The 27,478-nt window shown below is 34.1% G+C and overlaps 1 protein-coding gene across 3 annotated transcripts in view; it reads right to left on the bottom strand.

Moving 5' to 3' along the window:
• The window catches only part of ATRNL1 (attractin like 1), a 730,944-nt gene that overhangs the window by 513,682 nt on the left and 189,784 nt on the right, over positions 1-27,478 (bottom strand). For all 3 annotated transcript variants that reach the window (XM_046649411.1, XM_046649419.1, XM_046649424.1), the window contains exon 19: positions 9,461-9,598. In XM_046649411.1, the coding sequence (XP_046505367.1) occupies positions 9,461-9,598 (138 nt within the window). The remainder of the gene's footprint in view (positions 1-9,460; positions 9,599-27,478) is intronic.

Here is a 27,478-nt window from a genome sequence, read left to right as displayed (position 1 = left end):
AAGTGAAAAGATGAACTATAAAATGGAAGAAAATATTTGCAAATCATATATCTGATAAGAGCCTTGTATCTAGAATACATAAAGAACTCTTAGAATTCAACAATAAAAAAAAACAATTAAAAAATGGGCAAAGAACTTGAATAGATTTCTCCAAAGAAAATATACAATTACCAACAACTACATGAAAAGAGAGTTAATATCACTTGTCATTAGAGAAATGCAAATCAAAACCACAATGAGATATCTCTTCACACCCCATAGGATGGCCAAATTTTTTTTAAAATGGAAAATAACAAGTGTTGTCAAGGATGTGGAAAATTGGGATTCTCTACATTTCTGGTGGGAATATAAAATGGTGCAGCCACTATGGAAAACAATTTGAACAATTTGGCAGTTCCTCAAAAAGTTAAACATAGAATAACCAGATGAATCAGCAATTCCTCTCCTAGTTTATACACAAAAGAACTGAAAACCAGTATTCAAACAAAAACTTGCACAGTAATGTTCTTATCAACACTATTCATAATAGCTAAACAGTGGGAAAAAATCCAAATGTTCATTAGTGAATAAATGGATTAAAAAATTGTGGTATATCCATACAATGGAATAATATTCAGCCATAAAAAAGGAATGAAGTACGGATACAAGCAACAATAAGAATGAACATCTAAAACATTATGCTAAGCGAAAGAAACCAGTCACAAGAGGTCATCTTACATTGTATAACTTCATTTATACGAAATATCCAGCATAAGTAAACATATAGAGACAGAAAGCATATTAGTGGTTGCCAGGGACAGAGATGACTGCTTAGTAAGTATGGAGTTTTCTCTTGGAGTGACAAAAATGTTGTGGAACTCCACAGAGGTGACGATTGCACAATATTAAGAATGTACCAAATGCCACCTATTACACACCTAAAATAGTTAATTTTATGTTATGTGGATTTGACCTTAATTTAAAAAAATAATGCTCTAAAATTGGGGTTAGGGTCAGAAGTGTTACATAAATAACAGAAATATATTAAGTAAATTACTTCACAAAAATCTGATGCACTATTATATAGGCATTAAAATAAGTTGGAAAGTATACATGAAATCACTGTCATTAAAGTAAAACAAAACATATACAGCTACACATTAAATACATAAAAGGCCGCAGAGACATATAAACTGTAATGTGAAAAAATATCCCAGCGTTTTATTTTTTTCTTAAAGTTGTGGAAATAATACATTAACATATATAAATAATCTATCTGAAATATACTTTTTGTCCAATGAAATTCTTGAGATTTCAGTAGTAAAAAGCTTTGGAAAACAAGATGGCTCCAAAGCCTTTATGTTTTTACTTGAAAAACATAGAATAACAAAATACTATGACTCCAATAGAAGTAAGTCTAAAGTTTGTGGATTCCACTGTGCCCATATCTACTGCAACTCCTATTACACACTGGACACAGCACTAAGCTATGGCTTGGGCTAAGGGCTACTGGGTCTCCTCTGTCCATACTAAAATAATTTCTGCATTAGGAGTTAAGAGCAAGGCCTAAGAATCAGACATCTTCTTCCTCTTACCAGCGTGTGATCTTGGGTATTTTACTTCTTTGTGTATTTAGGTCTGGATGTAAAATGGGGCTAGAAATGATACCTCCCACACAGTTGTTGTGAACTTGGGATGAGATAATGAATAAAAAACTATGAACACAGGGCCTCAAACACAGAAAATGTGAATGTCAGCCAATTCATCTATATTAGAGCTTCAGAAAGGTCAGAGCACTCCATATCACAAAACTTCCATTCACTTCTCTTCACTTAGCACCAAACCTGCTACTGCCTGAGCAATTTTGTCAACTGAAAGGCTGAGCCCATCACTCTCCATGTTTCTCATCCCTGAGTGCATATTAGTGTCCTTTGGGAAGCCTTTGAAAAGAATCAATGCCCAAGAATCACCTTACAATGTCAAGCAAGATATTGATTTAATTATTTTAGGGAATGGCCCAGACATCCATATTTTTTTTTAAAGCTTCCTAGGTGGTTTTAATATGTAGGTACTATTAAAATTTTTATTTACACTAGGCCAGGCCAACTCGCTCTTTAAAGATTCGTCATCTTTTCATAGCTGACAACTGAAGCTTTTCTGTGGGTGCTATCTAGGCAATCTCCATTTAGAAAAAGTAGATAAAAAATTTAAGAAAAAAAGAGTGGGCGGAGCAAAATGGCGGGGTGAGCTGACCCGGGATTCTCTCCCCTCCAAAATACAACAAAAGATTGGAAGAACTGAATTTCAGAGAATAAACATAATGCCAGCTTGTTAGAGACCTACAATCCCAAGAAGGTGGAGATCATAAACCTTGCTTACACCTTCGGAGGCGCTGGAACGTAGGAGAGAACATCGCTCCCTCCCCTAGAGTCTGCCATCGCTGCGGCGCAGGTCGGGAAGGAGCGGGGAGAGGCCGCGCGACCGGGGGATCATCCAGGACTCTTGCCGCTTATTCAGTGGAGACCCGCTGACGGAGGGGGGGGGAGAAGCTTCCGTCCGCGGGGACCCTATAAATCAAGGGCCTTGGGAGACCAGAGAACAGAACTGATCTGAACCCAGACCGGCGCGTGTTACTAACAGCCCCTCCCCCAGCAAAGCCAGTGGGCACAGCCATCTTGCCACAAGGCGGAGAGCTAACACGCCGCTCCCGACCCCCATCTACTGGCGACAGGCTGTAACTGCAACTGAATTCTACCACCATGAGAAAAAACCGCTCCTCTACCATCCAGCAATTTATAAAAGCCCCAGACCAGAAGGAAAACAATAAAAACACAGAATTAAGTCCTGAGGACTTGGAATTAGGTAAACTAAGTGATAATGAATTCAGAGCAGCTATAATCAAAAAACTCAATGAGGTAGAGAGAAAGATAGAGAAACAAGCCAAGTTCTGGAGTTACTTCACAAAAGAGATTGAAATCATAAAGAAGAATCAAACAGAATTACTTGAGATGAAAAACACAGTGGACCAGATAAAACAGAATATGGATTCCCTGAATGCCCATGTAGACAATATAGAGGAGCAAATCAGCATAATCGAGGACAGGCAGGCTGAATGGCGCCAGACAGAGGAAGAAAGAGAACTAAGAATTTAAAAAAATGAGGAAAATCTCCGAGAGATAATGGATTTAATGAGGAGTAAGAACATAAGGATCATAGGAATTCCCGAGAATATGGAAAAGGAAAATGGAGCAGAAAGTGTGCTTAACGAAATTATTGAAGAGAACTTCCCAAATCTAGGGATCAACGGAGAAATGTGTGTTGAGGAGGGTTTTAGATCTCCTAGATTTGTCAGTGTAAAAAGACCCACCGCAAGGCACATAATAGTAAAGTTGGCAAATAGGAATGATAAGGAGAGAATACTCAGGGAAGTAAGGAAAAAAAAGAGAATAACCTATAAAGGAGCCCCTATCAGACTGTCAGCAGATTTCTCTACAGAAACCCTACAAGCTAGGAGAGAATGGAGTGATATATTCAAAGCTTTAAAGGATAAAAACCTTCAGCCAAGAATACTCTATCCAGCAAGAATTTCCTTCAGATATGAGGGAGAAATTAAATCTTTTCCAGACAAACAAAAGTTAAGGGAATTTGTAACTAAAAGCCCTCCACTACAAGAAATCCTCAAGAAGGCTCTCATACTTGAAAAAAGAAAAAAGGGAGAAAGGGGACACAATCCACATACTAGGGAGACCGATGGATAGAACCAGAACAGGATAGCAAATATTCAACTATAGCATTAGGGTAAAAATAAGGAAACTACCAAAACAAGGACGATCTTAGCACTCTAACTACAAATTAATAAGACGAGTTGGAATAAAAAATGAATATAATTATTTAGGAGGGGAAGAGCAAAGGGTCTAAATCAGTATTGGTCGAGTAAGTAAGAGACCACCAGAGAATAGACTATATTATACACGAGATTCTAAATACAAACTTCAAGGTAGACACTAAAATAAAGTACAGAACAGAGTCACAAATCATAGATAAGGAAAAATCTAAGAAACCCAGCATAAGAAATTGCAGTATTAAATGGGTAGTCTACAGCACACAGGAAAAGAAACACAGGAAAACAAGATAATGAGCGACAGATTGACAGCATTAAGTCCACATGCATCAATAATCACTCTCAATGTGAACGGATTGAACTCTCCAATAAAAAGACACAGAGTGGCAAAATGGATTAAAGAACAAGATCCAACAATTTGTTGCCTCCAGGAAACACACCTCAGCCCCAAGGACAAACACAAACTCAGGGTGAAGGGGTGGAGGACAATACTTCAAGCAAATAGCAAGGAAAAAAAGGCAGGTGTTGCAATTCTCATATCAGACCAAGTGGATTTCAAAATAAGACAGGTAAAGAGAGACACAGAGGAACAATATATAATGATCAAAGGGACACTTCATCAAGAAGAAATAACGCTTATAAATATCTATGCACCCAACACAGGAGCACCAAGATTCATAAAGCAACTATCAACAGACCTAAAGGAAGATGTTAAAAACAACACAATAATAGTAGGGGACCTCAACACCCCACTCACATCAATGGACAGATCATCCAGACAGAAAATCAACAAGGAAATAGCGGAGCTGAATGAAAAACTAAAACAATTGGACTTAATAGACATATATAGATCACTCCACCCTGAAGGAGCTGAATACACATTCTTCTCAAGTGCACATGGAACATTCTCTAGGATAGACCATATGTTGGGAAACAAGGCAAGCCTCTACAAATTTAAAAAAATTGAAATAATAACAAGCATCTTCTCAGATCATAGTGCTATAAGGCTAGAAATTAATTACAAGAAAAAAGCTGAGAAAGGCACAAAGATGTGGAGACTAAACAACACACTACTGAACAAGCAATGGATCATTGAAGAAATTAAAGAAGAAATCAAAAAATACCTGGAAACAAATGAAAATGATAGCATGCCATACCAACTCATATGGGATACAGCAAAAGCTGTATTAAGAGGAAAATTCATCGCAATTCAGGCACATCTTAACAAACAAGAAAAATCCCAAATAAGCAACCTTAAAGCACACCTAACTGAACTAGAGAAAAAAGAACAAATGAAGCCCAAAGTCAGCAGGAGAGAAATAATAAAAATCAGAGCAGAAATAAATACTATTGAAACGAAAAAGGCAGTAGAAAGGATCAATGAGACAAAGAGCTGGTTTTTTGAGAAGATAAATAAAATTGACAAACCCCTAGCCAGACTTACAAAGAAAAAAAGGGAGAAAGCTCAAATAAACAAAATCAGAAATGAGCGAGGAGAAATAACAACAGACTCTGCAGAAATACAACAGATTACAAGAGAATACTACAAAAAACTATATGCCAACAGAATGGATAACCTAGAGGAAATGGATAAATTCTTGGACTCCTACAGTCTCCCAAAGCTCACTCAAGAAGAGGCAGACAATTTGAACAGACCAATCACAAGGAAAGAGATTGAAACAGCAATCAAAAACATCCCAAAGAATAAAACCGCAGGACCAGATGGCTTTCCTGGGGAATTCTACCAAACTTTCAGAGAGGATTTAATACCCATCCTTTTCAAGCTATTCCAAAAAACTAGGGAAGATGGAACACTTCCTAACACATTCTATGAGGCCAACATCACGCTGATACCAAAACCTGACAAGGACACCACGAAAAAAGAGAACTACAGGCCAATATCACTGAGGAACATAGATGCAAAAATTCTAAACAAAATTTTGGCAACCAGAATTCAGCAATTCATCAAAAGAATCATACATCAGGATCAGGTGGGATTCATACCAGGGACACAGGGATGGTTCAACATCCGCAAATCAATCAACGTGATACACCACATCAACAAACTGAGGAATAAAAACCACATGATCATCTCAATAGATGCAGAGAAGGCATTTGACAAGATCCAACAGCCATTTATGATAAAAACTCTGAACAAAATGAGCATAGAAGGAAACTACCTCAACATAATAAAGGCCATATACGACAAACCCATAGCCAACATCATACTCAATGGGCAAAAACTGAACCCCATCCCCCTGAAAACAGGAACGAGACAAGGATGCCCTCTATCACCACTCTTATTTAACATAGTACTGGAGGTCCTGGCCAGAGCAATCAGGCAAGAAAAAGGAATAAAAGGAATCCAAATAGGGAGGGAAGAAGTGAAACTCTTGCTGTTTGCAGACGACATGATCTTATATATAGAAAATCCCAAAGAATCCATTGGAAAACTGTTAGAAGTAATCAACAACTACAGCAAAGTTGCAGGGCATAAAATCAATTTGCATAAATCAGTAGCATTTCTATACTCCAGTAATGAACCAACAGAAAAAGAACTCAAGAATACAATACCATTCACAATCGCAACAAAAAGAATAAAATATCTTGGGGTAAATTTAACTAAGGAAGTGAAGGACCTATATAATGAAAATTACAAGGCTTTTCTGAGAGAACTGGATGACGACATAAGGAGATGGAAAGACATTCCATGTACATGGATTGGAAGAATAAACATAGTTAAAATGTCCATTCTACCTAAAGCAATCTACAGATTCAACGCCATCCCAATCAGAATCCCAATGACATTCTTTACAGAATTAGAACAAAGAATCCTAAAATTCATATGGGGCAACAAAAGACCCCGAATTGCTAAAGCAATCCTGAGAAAAAAGAACAAAACGGGAGGCATCACAATCACTGACTTCAAAACATACTACAAAGCTACAGTAATCAAAACAGCATGGTACTGGTACAAAAACAGGTGCACAGATCAATGGAACAGAATTGAAAGCCCAGAAATAAAACCACACATCTATGGACAGCTTATCTTTGACAAAGGAGCTGAGGGCATACAATGGAGAAAAGAAAGTCTTTTCAACAAATGGTGCTGGGAAAACTGGAAAGCCACATGTAAAAGAATGAAAATTGACCATTCTTTTTCACCGTTCACCAAAATAAACTCAAAATGGATCAAAGACCTAAAGGTGAGACCTGAAACCATAAGGCTTCTGGAAGAAAACGTAGGCAATACACTCTTTGACATCAGTATTAAAAGGATCTTTTCGGACACCATGCCTTCTCAGAGAAGGGAAACAATAGAAAGAATAAACAAATGGGACCTCATCAGATTAAAGAGCTTCTTCAAGGCAAATGAAAACAGGATTGAAACAAAAAAACAACCCACTAACTGGGAAAAAATATTTGCAAGTCATATATCTGACAAAGGCTTAATATCCTTAATATATAAAGAACTCTCGCAACTCAACCACAAAACATCAAACAACCCAATCAAAAAATGGCCTGGAGACATGAACAGACATTTCTCCAAAGAAGATATACTGATGGCCAATAGGCACATGAAAAGATGCTCATCATCACTGATCATCAGGGAAATGCAAATCAAAACTACACCAAGATATCACCTTACACCCGTTAGAATGACAAAAATATCTAAAACTAATAGCAACAAATGTTGGAGAGGTTGCGGAGAAAAAGGAACCCTCATACACTGCTGGTGGGAATGCAAACTGGTGCAGCCACTATGGAAAACAGTATGGAGATTCCTCAAAAAACTAAAAATAGAACTACCATACGATCCAGCCTTCCCACTACTGGGTATTTATCCAAAGAGCCTGAAGTCAGCAATCCCAAAAGTCCTGTGCACCCCAATGTTTATTGCAGCACTGTTTACAATAGCCAAGACGTGGAAGCAACCTAAGTGCCCATCAACAGACGAATGGATAAAGAAGATGTGGTACATATATACAATGGAATACTACTCAGCTGCAAAACAGAACAAAATCATTCCATTTGCAATAACATGGATGGACCTTGAGAGAATTATGTTAAGTGAAATAAGCCAGCGAGAGAAAGATAATCTGTGTATGACTCCACTCATATGAGGAATTTAAAACTATGGACCAAGAACAGTTTAGTGGATACCAGGGGAAAGGTGGGGTTGGGGGTGGGCACAAAAGGTGAAGTGGTGCACCTACAACATGACTGACAAACATTAATGTACAATTGAAATTTCATAAGATTGCAACCTATCAATAACTCAATTAAAAAAAAAAAAGAAACTCACAAATCAACTAGTACATGGCAAGGCAGATTTCCAACCTTTTGCGTGAATATAGAGCTGGAATTTCTAACCATAGTACGCTATATTGTTTTGTCCCACCAAAAAGGTTAGAGTGAACAAGTTGCCTTAAAGCGTTTCAATAAAGTATATAAATCCATTTTTTTATGTACAAAAGTATTTTAAAGATAAAGTGAAAGACTAAATTTGGAATTAAAGGAAATAAAAAAAAATTTAAGGGACAAGGACTAACCTAGAGATAAAGAAAGATTACTATAAAATTACAATTTAAAAGGAAAATTTTAAAAGAAAGACCAAAAATTCTTTAAAAAGTAGGAAAAGGAAACAGCAGCATAGAAAGAATGATGGAGAAAAGTAGGGTTTAGTGAACGAAAAATGTGATGGTAATAGCTAGCACTTATATATGCTTTTTTCTCTTTATTTTGGTAAGGAAGATTTGCCCTGAGCTAACATCCATTGCCAATCTTCCTCTTTTTTTGCTTGAGGAAGATTAGCCCCAAGCCAACATCTGTGCCAATCTCCCTCTATTTTTCGTATGTGGGATGCCTCCAGAGCACGGCTGACGAGTGGAGTAGGTCCACAGGCAGGATTTGAACCCACAAACCCAGGCTGCTGAAGTGGAATGCACAGAAATTTAACCACTTGGCCACGGGACTGGCCCCTATGTAGGTTCTTTTAATGTGCTTCACTTCCTGCTACATGTGCCTCCATGACATGGAAACTCATATGATCTTTACAACAAGCCAAGGAAGTATTTTCACCTCCTTCTCACATTGAGAAAAATGAAGTTCTGAGAGGTTCATTACACTAATTAGCCAAGGCCATACATGTAAATAGTGGCAGAGTTAGGATTTCAGCCCAGGATTGATTCTAAACCCTTTCTCTTAAATATAATGCTATACTCCCACCTACCTTGTCCAAAAAAAATTTACCTGATGCAAGGCATACACAAAACCTTTAATTATTTCTTATTTCTAAAGTCAAAATGATAACTTTTATCATTAAAAAAAACAATCAGCAGTGATTATTTTTGAATAGTGAGATTGTAGGTAATTTTTAAGTTATCTGCATTTGATAAATTTCCTATAATAAACAGGTACTTGTTTAGAAATAAGAAAAAGTAAAATTTTTAAAGCAAGTATATCACAGAATTTTTATAGTTCACATATTCCCTAATAAATATATATTACCTTCTAAAAATATTGAGACAATGGAAAAAATTTCTTTAATAAAATATATTTTCCACAAGAGGTTATCTTTCTCAATTTTCTTTCTGTATTGTATTAAAAATATACTAAAATAAAAGCAAAAATACTTACCTGTGCATTGTCCTCCATTGGTTGGATCTCCATAATAACCTGGCATGCAGTCTTGACACTGCTTTCCCGTGGTGAGATTTTTACACTGTTCACACACATTATTATTGATGCAAGTGCTATGTCCATTACATTGGCAAGCTAAAGAAAATAGTAAAAAATATTACAAATAACTACTTAACAATACCAAGTAAAATAGCTATCAAAACAAAGAATTTATTTTAAAAATCTGAATGGCAGCAAAGCCCAAAAGACATTTTCCAAGATTTTTTAATGTATAATACATGTGGCTCAAAATATTAATGCAGGACAATATCTACAATAAATTCGGTGTTGAAATTTTGCCTTATGCTCTATAAAATGCAGGGACTAGAGATAAACCGAAATATAAAAGTTATAGCTAAGGGGGAAACACTTTTAACGTATTCATTAAAGATTCGTGTGAATAGTATGTCTATTAACTTACATAAATACAAGACTGAATAATATAGCTTTGATTAAAAAATGTTAAAATGCATCTTAATTATATTTACACATAATAACATCAGAACAATAAATACAGAAAATTGTGTAGCACCATGTCCTTACTTCTAGAAAATACATTAACAAAAATAGCACTTTTAAATTAATATGTGTCAATGTTTATCTTCTTTGGCTAAGAAAAGCTTCAAGGCTTGACTGAAATTCGATTTGAATGTGAAATAAACAGAATCAGATTTAAAGCATGAGATTTTTTATGTCTTCATAAAATAAGATTTAATATGTTTGATATTAATATTATAACAGAATCCAAAAATTTCAGCTGAGAGATAAAACTGTTATATAAAAACTTGTACCTTTAGTTACTATTTGAGGCATAATATTGACATAGTTTGATAACTGCTTGCCCAAACATCATCACTATCACCCTCACAATCATTGTCATCATTATTACAGCTAAGATAGCATTTAATTGAGCTATCTCTCACTGTAGCCAGGAAAGCCAGTGTTCAATCCATTCCAATTGTTTGTGGCTGGCATCTGTTCCGATTGGTCAGTGTACATATTGCATACGTTTAAAAATATTGCAAATACCACTTATTGCCACATAGTTTACCAGATGGTATACATGAATTATATCATTTAATCCTCACAACAGTTCTATGTGGAAGGTGCTATTTTTTTGGACCACTTCTAAGATGAGGAAGTCTGGGTTAGGCAACTACCCAAAGTCACACAGGTAATCAATGACAGAAACAAATGCACTATCAGGAAGCATGAATCAAAAGACCAGACATTAAATACTGTACCTCTTGTTTGTAGAAAATTTGAAAGTGAGAGAGAAATCCCAAGAGACTAGCATAACTTCATCAACAAGAGTTAACACCAAAGGGCAAAGAAATACGCAAAAAGAGCAAGAACAAAATACTTATATCTTACAGAAATTTTCAAAGGTATAACTCTCTTGTAATACATTATAGAAATGACATGGAGTCATCATGGGAAAATGCTAAATAATCTTCATCATCTCTTTATGAAATTGAGGAAAACTATAACATAGTTTTCAAATTTTATATTATATTATGAAACAACTAGAAGAAAATTTAATAACAAGGGAAAATGTTCATGATAAATTAAGTGAAATAAAGATACAAAACATTATGTTTAAGATGATCATAATTCTGTTTTTAAATGTATAAATGTGCCTTTGGAAAAGTTAATGATGGTTATCTTCATTTATTAAGATTTTTCTGCATCATAAATTTTCTACAATAAATTCATATCACTTCTATAATAAGAAATAATAAAGTTAAGAACTTTAACTTTTTAACATTTTGCTTAAAAGTTTAAGTTGTTATTTCATAGAAAATTTATTATATGACAACACTAATTAATTCACTCAGGTAAAAACAAAATTTATTGAGTGCCCACATGTAACACATTACCTGAAAAAGTCAAAGTAAGAAATAGGTTACTATAAATATTTCATGAAACTCCTGGTTACATTTTTTTCATCAGAAAAACAGATGTTTTAATTTCTACATAAAATGGCTAAATTTAGCAATCACATCTAACATCGTCCCTTCAGATCACCATTTAAATAATAAGAAAACTTGCCAGCAACAACAGGAATTTGGGAATGGTAACAACTACACAAATCAAACTAGAAAGTAGTAAAGTACTATACTTCTGGAAATTAAAAGAGGACCCCTGGCATAATGTCACTCAAATGTCCCTTCCTGAAAATGAGAAAGTTCTGAAGGCAGTTGTGGGCCATAGGGCAATCAAGAAGCATATCACTGGCATGCCTCCATACAGCTGCTGGAAGTGTAATACAGGAAAGTCTGATGTTTCATGTAGTGAATATACCATGCAGAAAGCTAGTTGAATTTAGACCCAACTGCAGGCAAAATTTCTAGCAAAAAATTTCCAACAAGCTATAGTCATAGCTTGTAACTAGTATGGTATTGCAAAGGAGGAAGCATGTTATAGACAGTGGGACCCAGGCCTAATGACTGTATCAAACACAAACAAGAAAAGGATACACTAGTAATCCTATCATTATATTTTACTTCTCACTACCATCAGGGTGTTAGAGCAACAGGTAATATAAGCTTGCATCTAATAATTCTTCCAGGATACATTGGTACTTTAAAGGTCCTAATAACAACCTAGCTGTGGAACATGAATAAAACTAAAGGGAAGCCATCCATACTGTTTTGTCTAAATTTTTAAACCAGACCAGATGGCTCTTCATCTATGGATACACAAACAATAAAAAAATGAAAATAAAACATAATGAAAAACTCAGCATTTGATATGCAAATATAGTACATAGTTTTGAAAAATACGTGCTCTCAAAAACAGATGTAAAACATTTAAAAATACCTTCCTGACATTCTCAATAAAATTTAAAACTATATACACAAAAAAATCAAGGCTAAAATCTACGCAAAACATTTTCAACACATAGCCTACCTTAAAACAAAAGGCAATTATCAGATGGTAGACATAAAGCAGGGATTCAAAACAAGAATCTTGAGGAGAAGTTCGAGCTTGGCAGAATTTTACTATACATGAGCTAGACAAGCAAAAGCTAGGAGGCACGAGTTTCAAAACCCAGCAGGGCCGGGAGATACAATCTTGGGTATCCTCAAGAAAGGGAGCTAAGCTGAACCATTTTTATAATGCTAGAAGCCTTCAGTTGCAGCCCCTTTCTGTGAAAAAGGTACTAAAACACATCACAAGCCCAAAGAAGCAGAGAAGAACCTTAAATACACTAGACCATGTGTACGAAAGAAAAAAGTCACTTATGAGAACATAAAGCCTATCCCAGGCATATGTGTTGGGTTGAAATCCACATTGTCCACATGGTGGAGAAACCTCAATATCAAACATTAATGTAAAACCTGTTCTGTAATGAAGTTAAGCCTCATACATGCTGCAAAAGCAGCTGTAAATGACCCCTTGAAATACTTCTAGAACTCAGGTCACACAAAAATACCACAGAACTGAGATGGGAAAACTTTATATTTCTGTAAAGGGCCACATGGTACATATTTTAGGCTTTGCAGACAATACAATCTTTGTCACAACTACTCACCTCTGCTGTTGTAGTGCAAAAGCACCCATACACAATACACAGAAAATTGAGCATAACTATACTCCAATAAAACTTTATTAACAAAAAAAGCAGTGGATCAGGTTTGGCCTTCAGGCCTTGGTTTGCAAACTTCTGACATATATGAAAAAATATTTACTGAATTAAACCTCAAAATGAAAAATTACAAAGCATCATAAAGGAGAGTCAGGAGAAAGAGAGGGATAATAAAAATAAAATTGACACCACAAGAATGGGAATAAAAGGACAATAAAAATATTTCAAATAAAGACAAAAAAATAATAAAACCATGCTTAAAGAAGGAAAGGTAGGTATGTCTAGTCAATGTCTAATCAAATGGAGAATATCAGTAAACACACAGAAATTATAAAAAAAAGAACTAATGAAAATTAGGAATAGAATAGTACAATAACTGAAATGAAAAATACGCTAGAGAGACTCAACAGCAGATTTGAACTGGCAGAGAATGAAGGAGCAAACTTGAAGATAGAGCAATAGAGATTATACAAGCTGAAGTAGAGAGGAAAAACGAAATAAGAAAAATGAACAGAGCCACAGATAAATGTGGGCCAACATTAATTGCACCAATATATGTATAATGGGCATATTAGAAGGATAGGAGAGAGAGAAAGGAGGCTAAAATTTCTTTGAAGAAATGATTCCTGAAAACTTCTCAAATTTGATCAAAATGTTAACCTACACGTTCAAGAATCTTAACACACTCTAAGTACAATAAACATGAAGAGATCAACAAACAGACACACTATAATAAAAATGATGAAAGACAAAGAGAAAAATCTTAAAAATAGAGAAAATATGACTCCTCACTTACAAAGAAGCCAAATAAGATTAACAACTGACTTTTAATCAGGAACAATGGAGGCCAGTAACAGGGATAATATAGTTAAAGCTCTCAAAGAAAAACCGCCAACCAAAAATTTTCTATCCAGCAAAGCCACTTTTCAAAAATTAAAGTGAAATAAACATTTGCACAAACCAAAAAAAAAAAAAAAAATTGACAGAATTCATTGCTAGCAGATTCACCTAACAAGAAATACTAAAGGAAGTTCTTCAGGGGGAAAGGACATGACCCCAGACAGTAATTCAACTCTACACAATAAAACAAAGAGCATTGGTAACAGTAATTACATCACTATTTAAGAGAGTAAAAATACATATTTCATCTCCTTTCTGCTGTTAACTGACTTATTAAAACTTATATTTAAAAAGATACCTATCATCAAATTGTTGGGCCTATAACACATACAAATCTAATATATTTCCCAACAACAGCACAAAGGAAGTGGGTGGGAAAATTTATACTGGGCTAAGGATATTATGTGGTATTCCCAGATGGCAATTTGGATTCACAGGAACAAATGAAGAAAACCAGAAATGGTAAATATAAAAAAAGCTATAAATATATCTTTGCTCTCCTTTCTTCTCTCAGATTCTTTAAAAGACAAAGTTATATGAAGTATTAAAAATGTATTGTTGGGTTTGCAACATATACAGACGTAATATCTATAACAATATCACAAAAAGGGAAGAAAGAGAATAGACCCATATAAGTAACATTATTTTATCTCACTAGAATTAAGTTAGTATAAATTTGGAACATATTTTAATAAGTTAAGATGTATATAGTAAACTCTGGAGCAAACACTAAGGAAATAACTCAAAAATATAGTGAAAATTACTAAATAAATTAAAATATCACATTTGAAAATATTCACTTACTAGAGAAAAATAAATAAATGAAAGGCAGAGGAACAAAAAGCAATATAAGACATATAGGGGAAAAAAGTAAAATACACATAAGTCTGACTATATCAATAATAACATTACATGTGAATGGATTAAATAGTTCAATCAAAATGCAGAGATTAATAGACTATGTAAAAAGCAAAGATCCAAGTATGTACTATCTACAGGAGACACACCTAAAGATACAAATAGATTGAAAGTGAATGGATGGAAAACACATATCATACAAACAGCAACCATAAGAAAGTTGGAATGGTTACACAAATATAAGATAAATAGACTTTAAAAAATATTACTACTGATAAAGAGGGACATTTTATAATAAAAAGACATAAAAATTACAAACATACATGCACGTAACAACAGATCCTCAAAATACATGAAGCAAACACTGACAGAAATTAAAATAGAAATTCAACAATAATAGTTGGAGACTTCAGTACCTCACTTTCAATAATAAACAGAACAACTAGACAGACAACCAGCAAGGGAACAGAAGACTTGGACAACATTAAAAACCACTTGGACCAAACAGATATAAACAGAAGAATCCACACAACACCAGCAGAATATGCATTCTTCTCAAGTGCACATGAAACATTCTACAGGATACACTATATACTAGGTCATAAAACAAGCCTTAATAAATTTAAAAGAACTCAAGTCATATAAAGTATGCTCTCTGAACACAATGAAATAAAATTAGAAATCAATAACAGAAAAAATTTGAGAAAATCATAAATATATGGAAATTAAGCATCACATACCTAAATAAGCAATATATCAAAGAACAAATCATAGAGAAATTAAAAATTACTTTCAGGTCAATTAAAACAGAAAAATAACATACCAAAACTTACAGGATGCTGCAGAAACACTGCTCAGAAAGAAATTTATAGCTGTAAAAGCCTACATTAAAAAAGAAAAAGGGTCTCAAATCAACCTAACTTTGCACTCTAAGAAACTTAAAAAATAAATAGCAAACTAAACTCAAAGCAAGCGAAAGAAAGGAAATAGTAAAGCTTAAAGTGAAAATAAATAAAATACAGAGTAGGAAACAATAAAGAAAATCACTAAAGCCAAAAGTTTGTTCTTTGTAATGATCAACAAAATTGACAAAACTAGCTAGACTGACTAGGGAATAAAAGATAGAAGACACAAATTATTAAAATCAGGAATGAAAGATGAGGCATACTACCGACAAAGAGTAGGTAAAAAAGATAATAAGGAAATATTATGAACAATTGTATGCCAACAAATTAGATAGCTTAGATAAAAGGGATAGATTCCTAGAAAGATACTAACTACCAAAACTGACTCAAGAAAAAATAGAAAACATCAAGAGGCTATAACAATAAACAGATTGAATTAGTAATAAACAAAGTACCAGCAAAGGATAGCCCAAGATCAGCTGGCTTAACTCATGAATTCTACCAAATGGTTAAAGAAGAATTAACACCAAGTTCACAAACACTTTCCAAACAGGGAAGCAAAAAGAAGACTTCCTAACTCATTCTGTGAGATCGGTACTAATCTAATATAAGAACCAGACAAAGTTATCACAAGAAAAGAAGATGACAGACCAATATCCCTTATGATTACAGGTGCAAAAATCCTCAAAAAACTATCAGCAAACTGAATCCATTAGTATATAAAAAGGATTATACACCACGACTAAGTGGAATTTATCCCAGGAAGGCAAGATTGTTTAACCATATGAAAATCAATCAAGCAATACACCATACTAATAGAGAAAGAGGGGGAAAAAAACCACATGACCATCTCAATAGATGGGAAATACTCAACAAACTAGAAATAGAAGAGATTTATCTCAACTTGAAAAAGAACATGTATGAAAACCTCACAGCTAACACAGTATTTAACAGTGAAAGACTGAAATCCTTCAAGATCAGGAACCAGACAAAAATCTCTCTCTTCTCACTTCTATTCAACATTGTACTGGATATTCTAGCCATGGCAACTGGGCAAGAAAAAAAATTGAAAGGCCTCTAGATTTTAAAAGAATATGTAAAACTAACTCTATTTGCAGATGACATGATCTTACATATAAAAAACTCTAAGAGAGCCACAAAAAATTATTTGAGCTAATAAATGAGTTCAGCAACATTGTACAATAAAAGATCAATTATAAAGAAATCAGTCTTATTGTATTTGTATACACTTAAAATGAAATCCGAAAATGAAATTAAGAAAATAATTCCACTGACAATAGTACCAGAAAGAATAAAGTACTTAGGAATACATTTAACCAAAGCAATGCAAGACTTGTATTTTGAAAACTATAAAACGTTGCTGAAAGAAATTAATGGAAAGACATCCTATATTCATAGATTGAAAGACTTAATATTAAGATAGCAATTCATCCCACTGGTCTACAAATTCAATGCAATATCTATCAGATTCCAACAGACTTTTTTATAGGAATAGACAAGCAGATTCTAAAATTCATAAGGAGTTACAAAGAACCCAAACTAGCCAAAACAATCTTGAAAAAAAAGGAAAAAGTTGGAAGATTGACACTTTCCAATTTCAAAACCTACCACAAAGTCACAATAATCAAACCAGTGTGGTAGTGGCATAAGGAAAGACATACAGATCAATGGAATTGAATTAGGTCCAGAAATAATCCCATACATTTATGGTCACCTGATTTTCAACAAGGGTGCCAAGACCATTAAAGGGGGAGAGAATAGTCTGTTCAATAAATGGTGCTGGGATAACTTGAAATCCACAGGCAAAAGACAGAATTTGGACCCATACCTCACGCTATATATAAAAATTAACTCCAAATGGATCAAAGACCTCAATGTATGAGCTAACATTATTTAAAAAGTTAGAAGAAAATATGAATGTAAATCTTCATTACTTTGAATTAGACAACAGTTTCTTAGATCTGACACAAAAAGCATAAGCAATCAACAGAAAAATTAAATATATTGGACATCATCAAAATAACAATCTTTTGTGCCTCAAAAGATACCATCAAGAAAGTGAAAAGACAACCCACAGAATAGGAGAAAATATTTGAGAATCACATCTCTGATAAGGGTCTATTACCCAGAATACATAAACAATTCTTAAAGTTCTATAATTAAAAAAAAAATTAATAGGCAAAGGACTTGAGTAGATATCTTCCAAAGAAGACACATGAATGGCTAATAAGCATATGAAAAGAGCATCATTAGCCATAAGGGAAATGCAAATCAAAACCATGAGCTACCACTTCACATCCACAGAATAATAATGACAGACAATAACCAAGGTTGGTGAGGATAGAGTAATTAGAACCCTCATACATTGCTGGTGCTAATGTAAAATAGTGCAGTAGCTCTGGACAACAGTCTGGCAATTCCTCAAAAGCTTAAATATAGATTTATCATACGACTAAAAATTCCATTCCTAGGTATATACCAAAAAGAAATTAAAACATGTCCATACAAAAACAAATAAAAATGTTCACAGCAGCACTATTCATAACAACAAGTGTGGAAACAAACCAAAAATCTATCAACTGATGAATGTATAAACATGTGGTATGCAACTGAATATTATTCAGCCATAAAAAGAAGTAAAAGATTGATATATGCTACAATATGGATGAACCTTAAAACATCATGCTAAGTGAAAGAAGCCAGACACAAAAGGCCACGTATTGTATGACTGCCTTTAAATGAAATGTCCAGAATAGACAAATCCATAGAGAAATAAAGTGGATTAGTGATTTTCAGGTGCTGGGGGGAAAGAAGAATAGGAAGTGACTGTTAAAGGATGGGGGATTTTGTTTGCGGGTAATTAAAATGTTCTGAAACTATATGATGGTGATAGTTGCACACCTACTGATTATACCAAAAACCATTGAATTGTATACTTTAGAATGGTGGATTTTATGGCATATCAATTATGTCAATAAACAAACAAATAAAATAATTAGAACTAAATCAGCTGAAAAATAACTGACACAAATTCTTCCCGTCTCTGTATATACAGCCTTCATAATGTTACTTTATCCTTGCTCTCATCAAAAAAGTGGGATTCTCCCCACTCTTTGAACATGGACTGGCATAAGACTTTCTCAGAACAATATAGAAGTGATGATGTAGAAATTCTGCGCTTAGGTGTCAAGAAGGATAAATACTAGGCTCTCTCCTTCTTGGAATTCTATTCTAAGAATACCATGTATAGAAGCCCAGACCATTCTAGCGGAGGATGATAGGCCAAGTACAGCAGAGACAAGTCATTTGTAGCTGGGGACCCCTAGACCAACAAGCCAGCTCAAGCCATCAGACATGTGAGTGAAACATTCTGAGACCATCTAAAACCAATCAAGCTGCCAGGTAGCCATATGAGTAAAACCAGGAGGGACTGCCAGAAGAACCGCCTAGCAGAATTCAGTAAGAATCTGATGCAAATGCTGCAGAATTATGAATAAAACTACTGTAATACAGTGAGCTTGGGGTACTATATTAAATAGTAACAAATAATTGAAACATGGGTTTAAGAAAAAATTGGAAATATCTAAAGAAAGAATTACTTAATTGAAATATAGATCAAAGGAGATGCAAGGATATAAAATACAGAGAAGACAGCAAGAAAAACTAGAGACATAGTGAAAAAGCCTAACATAAGTGAAGCAAACTCCTAGCAATAGAGGACAGAGTGACACAATGGCACAGATGTGATATTTGAAGAGATAATGGCAGAAAACTTTACAAAAAGGATGAGAAATATCAAGCTACAGAGTAAATAAACCATACAATTCACAATCACAATAAAAAATGAAACTGATGCTTAGCTACATCATATTAAAATTACATCCAAAAACAAAAAAAAAAATTCTACTTTAAAAAGTCAAAGGGAGAAAAAAAGACATGTTACTTTCATAGGAGAAGAAATAAAACTGATGGAATTCTTAAGAGAAACAGTGGAAGCCAGAAGAAAAGGAAATTACATCTTCAAATTACTTTAAAAAATATAGGTCAACTTAGAATGCTATTTGCAGTAAAAATAGCCTTTAAATATAAAGACACAAAATCACACAGTAAAAATTTTTTTCATATATACGAAAGCTAAGATAATTTATAGCCACAATTGAGAAACACTGTATTTTAAAATGTTAAATAAAGTTCATTAAGCTAAAGAAATATCATAGCAGAAGAAAATTCAGATGTATAGAGAAAAAAATGAAGATCACAAGAAATGGTCACTACATGGGTAAAGAAAAAGATTTTTTTCTTATCATGATTTCTTTATAAGAAAAGCATCTGTTTAAAGCAAAAATAATAATGTATTGTGTGGTTAATAACATATATAAAAGTAAAATACATGGCAATAATTACACAAAGGACAAGAAAGAAGCAAACAGAATTACACTATTGTAATATTCTTACCTTATATACGAAGTAGTATAATATTGATTCAAGGTAGACTGTGATAAGATAAAGATGACTATTACAATCACTACAGCAGTCACTAAAAAAAACACAAAAAAGGTATAGCTAAAAATCCAATAAAAGTGATAAAAATGGACTTTAAAAACACCCAATTAATCCAAAAAAGGCAAAAGGAGGAACAAACAACAGAGGAAAAAATAAAAGAAATTTCAAAGACAAATACCATGATGGCAGGGCTTAAACTCATTAAAACCAATATTATATTAAATCTAAATTGACGAAACTATGCTAAAAGGCAGAGATGGTCAGACTAGATTTTAAAAAACAAATAAAGCAAGACCTATATGTTGTTTACAAGAGATTCTTTGTAAATAAAAACACATGGATAGAAGACTTCCACTTCTGCTCATGAAAGATTAACCACTCTAAGAATTGACCTCCAGGTGTAAACAACAAGAAAACAAAACAAAATATATGAAACAACTACTTTCAAATATCATAGGCAGCTCAGGATGGCATCTCTGAGGAAATGGAAACAAACAAACTGAGGCTATGACTGCCCTGGCTTGATACCTGGAGGCAGATTTGAGAATGCAGCCCAGGAAGGCAAACCCAAACAAAGGTCAGAGATCTCATTTAGTTGAGGAAACAAAGATCAAAGTTCAGGGAGGTCAGGGTGGCTAGAAATTGTGGGGCAAAATACTAGAGAAGAGAGAGCTCCACGCAGCAATTTTCAGAGGAGCCTCCTTGAATCTTTGGCTGAATAATAAAACTGAACACACGGTGTGAAACTCCACGAAGCTGGAGAAAGTACCACCAGAAAACTGTGAGTCAAAGACTACCAGGAGCTCGCATAGGACTGGGAATAGTTTGCATTTCCACTAGTCAGAGTGGAGAGACGTCATAATACAAAGAACACTGTACAGAGACCACAGAAAGGCACTGTCTTCATAGCATAAATAATTAGCACTGGACTTAGGGCTGCCATCTACAGGCCCTAACAAACTTTTACAAACAATTTTTGAAATAATCATACAGATCCCACCTAACATAATTGGATGCCAGAATGAAATCCAACACATTGAAAGAAACAGAACAAAATTGAATAATAAACTACAAAAATTTACCATGTAGGACACCATCAAAAATAACCAATCTGGAAAATCTGATCCATAATCAGTAAAAAAAAAAAAAAGTATCAGTAGAAACAGACAAAGAAATGGCACACAAGATGGAATGATCGGAGAAGGGTTTAAAGCTATTAAAAGTATGCTCCATATGCTCAAGAACACAAAGTAAAACATGAACATAAGAAAGCGAGAAGTGGGAAATATAAAAATGACTAAAATCCAATTTCTAAAGATTAAAAATAAAATATGCAAAATGAAAAATAAATTCAATGGGGAAAGAGTAGTCTTTTTAACAAATGGTGCTGGGACACCTGGAGAGCCACATGCAAAAGATTTAAGTTGAAATCCCTAATCTCATACCACACAAAAAAATTAATTCAAAATGGATCAAAGACCTAAATGCAAGAGCTGAAAACTATTAAATTCTTAGAAGAAAATACAGGCATAAATCTTTGGGATCTCTTATTATACATGGTTTGACAGGTATGGCACCAAAAGCACAAGAAACAATAGAAAAAATAGATAGGACATCATCAAAATTTAAAACTTTCATTTTTTAAAGGACATCATCAAGAAAGTGAAGAGATGACTCAAAGAATGGAATAAATATTTGCAAATCAATCTGTGATAGGGGACATATTCAAAAAATATATAGAACTCTTAAAGTTCAATAATAAAAAGACAAAAATTCCAATTAAACACGGGCAAAGAATCTGAGAGACATTTCTCCAAAGAAGAAACACAAATGGCCAATAAGCACATGAAAAGATGCTCAACATCTTTAGCCACCAAGGAATTGCAAATAAAAACCACAATGAGAAGCCACTACATCCACAGGGTGACTATAACCAAAACGACGTAAAATAATCGGTGTCGTCAAGGATGTAGAGTAATTGGAAACTTTGTGCACTGCTGGTGAGGATGTAAAATAATTCAGCAGTTTTGAAACAGTCTGGCAGTCCCTCAAGAGGTTAAATGTAGCTCCCATTTGATCCAGATATTCCATTCCCAAAGTAATGAAAATTTGTGCCCACATAAACTTGTACATGAATGTTCATAGCAGCATTATTCAAAGAGCCCCAAACTGGAAACACCCAAATGTCCATCAAGTGATAACTGGATAAACAAAATGTGGTTTATCCATACAATGGAACATTATTTGATAATAAAAGAAATGAAGTATTGCTACATGCTACAACATGGATAAACCTTGAAAACATTATGCAATGCGAAAGAAGCCAGTCACAAAAGACTAAAATTGTATGATTTAATTTATATAAAATGTCCAGAATAGGCAAATCCATAGAGATATAAAGATTTGTGGTTGCCTAGGGCTGACAAGGGTAGATGGGGATTTAACAGGCAGTGACTAATAAGTATAACATTTATTTAGGGGATGATAAAAATGTTTTTAAGTTGATTGTGGTGATGATTGCATAACTGTGAATATAGTAAAAACCACTGAATTATACATTTTAAATGAGTAAACTGTAAGGAGCAATGGTTAGTCTTATGTGTCAATGAAGCCAGGGTACAGTACTCAATTGTCTGATCAAACACTAATGGCCTCTTCTTGAACATGGTAGGGACCTGTACATATGATGGGATAGTCACTCTGATGATTAGGTTATGTTACATGGCACAGTTGACCTTAAGAAATGGAGATCATCCTGGATGGACCCAATCAGATGATCCCTTAAAAGGAACTGGTCTCTACTTAAAGAAAGAGAGTCAAAGTATGAGAGATCCCATGTGAGTTTTCAAGATTCTACATTGCTAGTTTTAGAGATGGAGGAGGGCATGTGGGAGACAATGTGAGCGTTCTTTAGGAGCTGAAGTGGTCACTAGCTAAGAGTCAACTAGGAAACAGACACCTCAGTCCTACAACTGTAAGGAACTAAACTCCACCGACAACCGGAATGAGCTTGGAAGCATTTTCTTCTCCAGAGCTTCCAAACTCAGCCTAACTGACACCTTGATAGCAACCTTTGAGACCTGGAGCAGAGAAGCAGCCAGGCCGTGTCCCAACATCTGAAATACAGAACTGTGACCTATAAATCGGTACTGTTCAAGCCTCTAAGTGGGTGGTAATTTGTTATGCTGTAATAGAAAACTAATACACTCTCCAAAATAAACCAGTGAGAGAAAAACAAACTAGTATGGTGGCAGCTACACAAATCAAAGTAGAAAGCAGTAACCTAAAAATCTATGGAAATTAAGAGGATCCTTGTCATACACCACTAAACCTTCACCTATTTTGAAAGTCTGTGATTAGGTGAAAATGTTTAGGAATGTTATGTCCTCTTGATGAACTTACCCACTTATCTTTATGAAATAACTCCCTTTATTCCAGGTGATATTTTTTGCTCTGAAATCTATTTGTCTGATATTAATGTAGCCAATTCAGCTTTCTCTTGTCTTGTGTTAGCTTAGTATATCTATTTCCATTCTTTTACTTTTAAAATATGTGTGTTTTTATATTTTAAGCGGGTTTCTTATAGGCAGCCTATAGTTGGGTCTGGCTTTTTTAGCTAATATGAAAATCTCAGTCTTTATATTGGGGTGATTAGATCTTTTACATTACCATGATTATTGAAATAACTGAGATTAAATCTTAAATCTATCATTTTGCTATTACTTAACTATTTGTCCCATCTGTTCCATATTGCTCTTTTTCCCATGTTATGCCTTCTTTTGGATTAATTATTATTTCATTTCATCTACTTTCTTGGCTTATTGGCTAAGACTCTGTGTTATTATAGTAGCTATTTCAGGCTTTAGAATATACATCTACAAATTATCGCAGTCTAACTTCAAGTGATATACCACTTCACACAATGTAGACAAATCTCACAACAGTATACTTTCATTTCTCTTCCCTTGGCCTTTGAGCTATTACTGTCACACAGTTTACTTCTACATAAGAATTAAACCCCATAACACATTGTTGTCATTTTTACCTAAAACGGTTGATTGCCTTTTTTAGATATGGAAATATTAAGAAAAAGTCTTAGCCTATATTGCTACCATTTCCTTTGTCCTTGATTCCTCTGTGTAGATCAGATTTATATCCAGAACCATTTTTCTTCTGCTTGAAGAACCTGATTTAACATTTCTTGGACAACAGGTCCACTAGTAATAAATTCTTATCGTTTTTCTAGGTCTAAAAGGGTCTCTATTTTACCTTTGCTTTTGAAAGGTATTATCACTAAGTAAAGAATTCTTAGTTAACTTTTTTCCTTTTGCTTTTTTAAAGATGTTGCTCCACTGCTTTCTGACTTTTATTTTTTCTGATGAGAAATCTGATCTCAGACTTATCGTTGTTGCTCTGTACATACTGAGTTTTTTTTCTCTGGCTGTTTTTATCTTTTTATCATTGGTTTTAAGCAATTTGATTATTATGTGCATTGGTGTATATTCCCTCATGTTTCTTGTGTTCAAGGTTCATTAACATTCTTGCCTCTATGGATTTATAGTTTTTCTCAAATTTGGAAAAATTTTGGCCATTATTTCTTCCAATTTTTCTATGCCCTTTCTCTCTCCTCCTTCAGACTATCTAGTTGCGAAAATATTAGGCCACGTGCCCCACAATTTGTTGATGCTCTGCTCATTTTGTTTCAGTTATTTTCCTTTCTGTGCTTGATGTGGCTACTTCCTATTGCTTGTCTCTGAGTATACTCTTTACTTTTACAATATCTAATCTGATATTAATCCCATTCATTTTTCATCTCATATTTCTCATCTCTATAAACTCTACTTGAATCTTTTTTATGTTTTCTGTGACTCTACTTAACATGTTCAATAGTTAATTTAGTTTTTGAAATATAGGGAATATATTTATAATATTTCAATATCCTTGTCTACTTTTAACATCTATTTCATTTCTAGGTTGGTTTTTCTTTTTCATTATGGACCATATTTTCCTACTTCTTTGCATACACACTAATTTTTTATTAGATGACAGACACTGTGAATTGTAAATATTACATTTTGGGTGCTGAATATTTTTGTATTCCTATAAATATTCTTTAGCTTTGTTCTGGAATGTAGCTAAGTTAATTGAAAACAGTTTGATCCTTCTGGCCATGTTACACAGGATCAGTGCAGCATTTAGTCTAATACAAATTGTGCCACAAAAGTAAAGCAAATTCCTTCTGAGTACTCTACCCAATGCCCAATGATTAATGAGGTTTTCCACTCTAGCTGTTCAAAGCAGACAATTCCCAGCCCTGTGAATTATTTGGTGACTGTTCCTTTTATTCCTTTCAAATAGTTCTTTCTGCAGACTCAAGGAGTTTTATACAATGATGCACTTATTTTCTAGCTGAATACTCATGGGGCACCCCTCTGCAGTTCTCCGCAGTTCTCTCTCTGTGCAGGTCTCCCTTCTTTGGTAATCTTCCCAGGAAATCTAGCTGCCTAGACCTCCTCAGACTCCCAGTTCCACCTCCTCAACTCAGAGCAACCACCAAACTCTACCTGTGTTCCCTGACTGCACTGCCTCACGCAAAGTGTCTTCAGCCATAAACCTGGGACAGTGGTAGGGCTCACCTCATTGGGCTCCCATCTCTGAGGGATCACTGGGCCTTTGTTGTCTGATACCCAACGTCTTGAGAACTGTTCTTCGTCTATTTTGTCCCATTTCTTAATTGTTTCAGGTTGGGGGCAGTTAAACTGAGGCACTGTTAGAGAAACCAACTACCCCAGTTTGCCTAGGACTATCCTGGTTTATGTACTGAAAGTCCCACATCCCAGGAAACCCCTCAGTCCTGGGTACTCAGGACAATCGGCCATCCTACTCACTGTTACTCTACTTTTGCTTGAAGATAAAGTTTCTCTTTTATTTTAAAAATATATTTAAAAGATAACTTGCCATTTAAAGCAAAAGTAATAGAAGTGTACTGTATGGTTCATAACATATTTAAAAGTAATAAGGTTCTTACACGATATGTTGAGTATATTATCACGTAAATGTCAACTGTGACAAGTTAAAGATGAATGTAAAAAACCTAGAGCAAACAAAAAAAGAAGCTAACATACTGAATAAATCAATAAATAAAATAAAATTAACCATGGAACATGTTCAATTAATTTAAAGGAAGGCAGAAAAAGAAGTAAACAGGAAGAAAGAACAGATGGGAAAACTATAAAACAAATAACCAGATGGAAATTTAAGCCAAACCATATCGGTAGACACGTTTAGTTTAAAGGCCCAAATGCTCTAATTTAATGGTAGACACTATCAAGTGAATTAAACAGAAACACCTAATAATGTATTATCCATAAGAAACATACTTTAAATATAGATAGCTTAAAGTAAAAACATGGAAATAGACATCATAAAAATACTAATCAAAAGGAGTTCTTAGAGGAAAATTTATAACACTAAATGCTGACATTAGAAAAAAATTTATCATCTCAATTAGCTAAGTTTCCACCTTACATAACTAGAAGAAGAGCAAATTAAACTATAAGTAAGCAAAAAGAAGGAAAAATTAAAGAGGAGAAATTAATAAAATACGAAATGGACAATAGAGAAAAATCAATATAATGAAAAGCTATTTATAAGATCAATGAAAACTAACAAACCTATAGCTAGACTGGTCAAGAGAAAAAACACAAATTATCAATATTTAGAATTAAAGAGGCTATCACTAAAGATCCTACTGAGAGTAAAAGGATAATAACAAATAATATGAACACATGTCTGTCAATAACATCTTAGATGAAACAGATAAATTCCCTGGGAGGAAATATTTCTCAACTCTTGAGATTGGAAAAAACAAGACATTAAGAAAAGAAAAATACAGACAAACATTGTCATCAATTTAAATGCAAAAATACTTAGCAAAATTTAAACAAATTGAATCCAGCAATACAGTAAAAGGATAACACACCAAGAGCAAATGAAGTTTATTCCAGGAATGCAAGATTGGTTTGGCATTTGAAAATCAATCAATATAACAAGCATATGAACAACTAAAATAAAAAATAATTATATGATCATCTCAATAGATGTATGCCTTTGGAAAAATTACACATCTGTTCATGATTTTTACAAAAAAACCTCAAATAACCAGGAACAGAAGGGAAATTTGCCAAGCTGATAAAG

This window comes from Equus quagga, chromosome 2 (assembly GCF_021613505.1).
Source record: "Equus quagga isolate Etosha38 chromosome 2, UCLA_HA_Equagga_1.0, whole genome shotgun sequence".
Lineage (NCBI taxonomy): Eukaryota > Metazoa > Chordata > Mammalia > Perissodactyla > Equidae > Equus > Equus quagga.
Note: the sequence above shows the minus strand (reverse complement) of the source record. Positions and strands in the feature narration are given on the sequence as shown.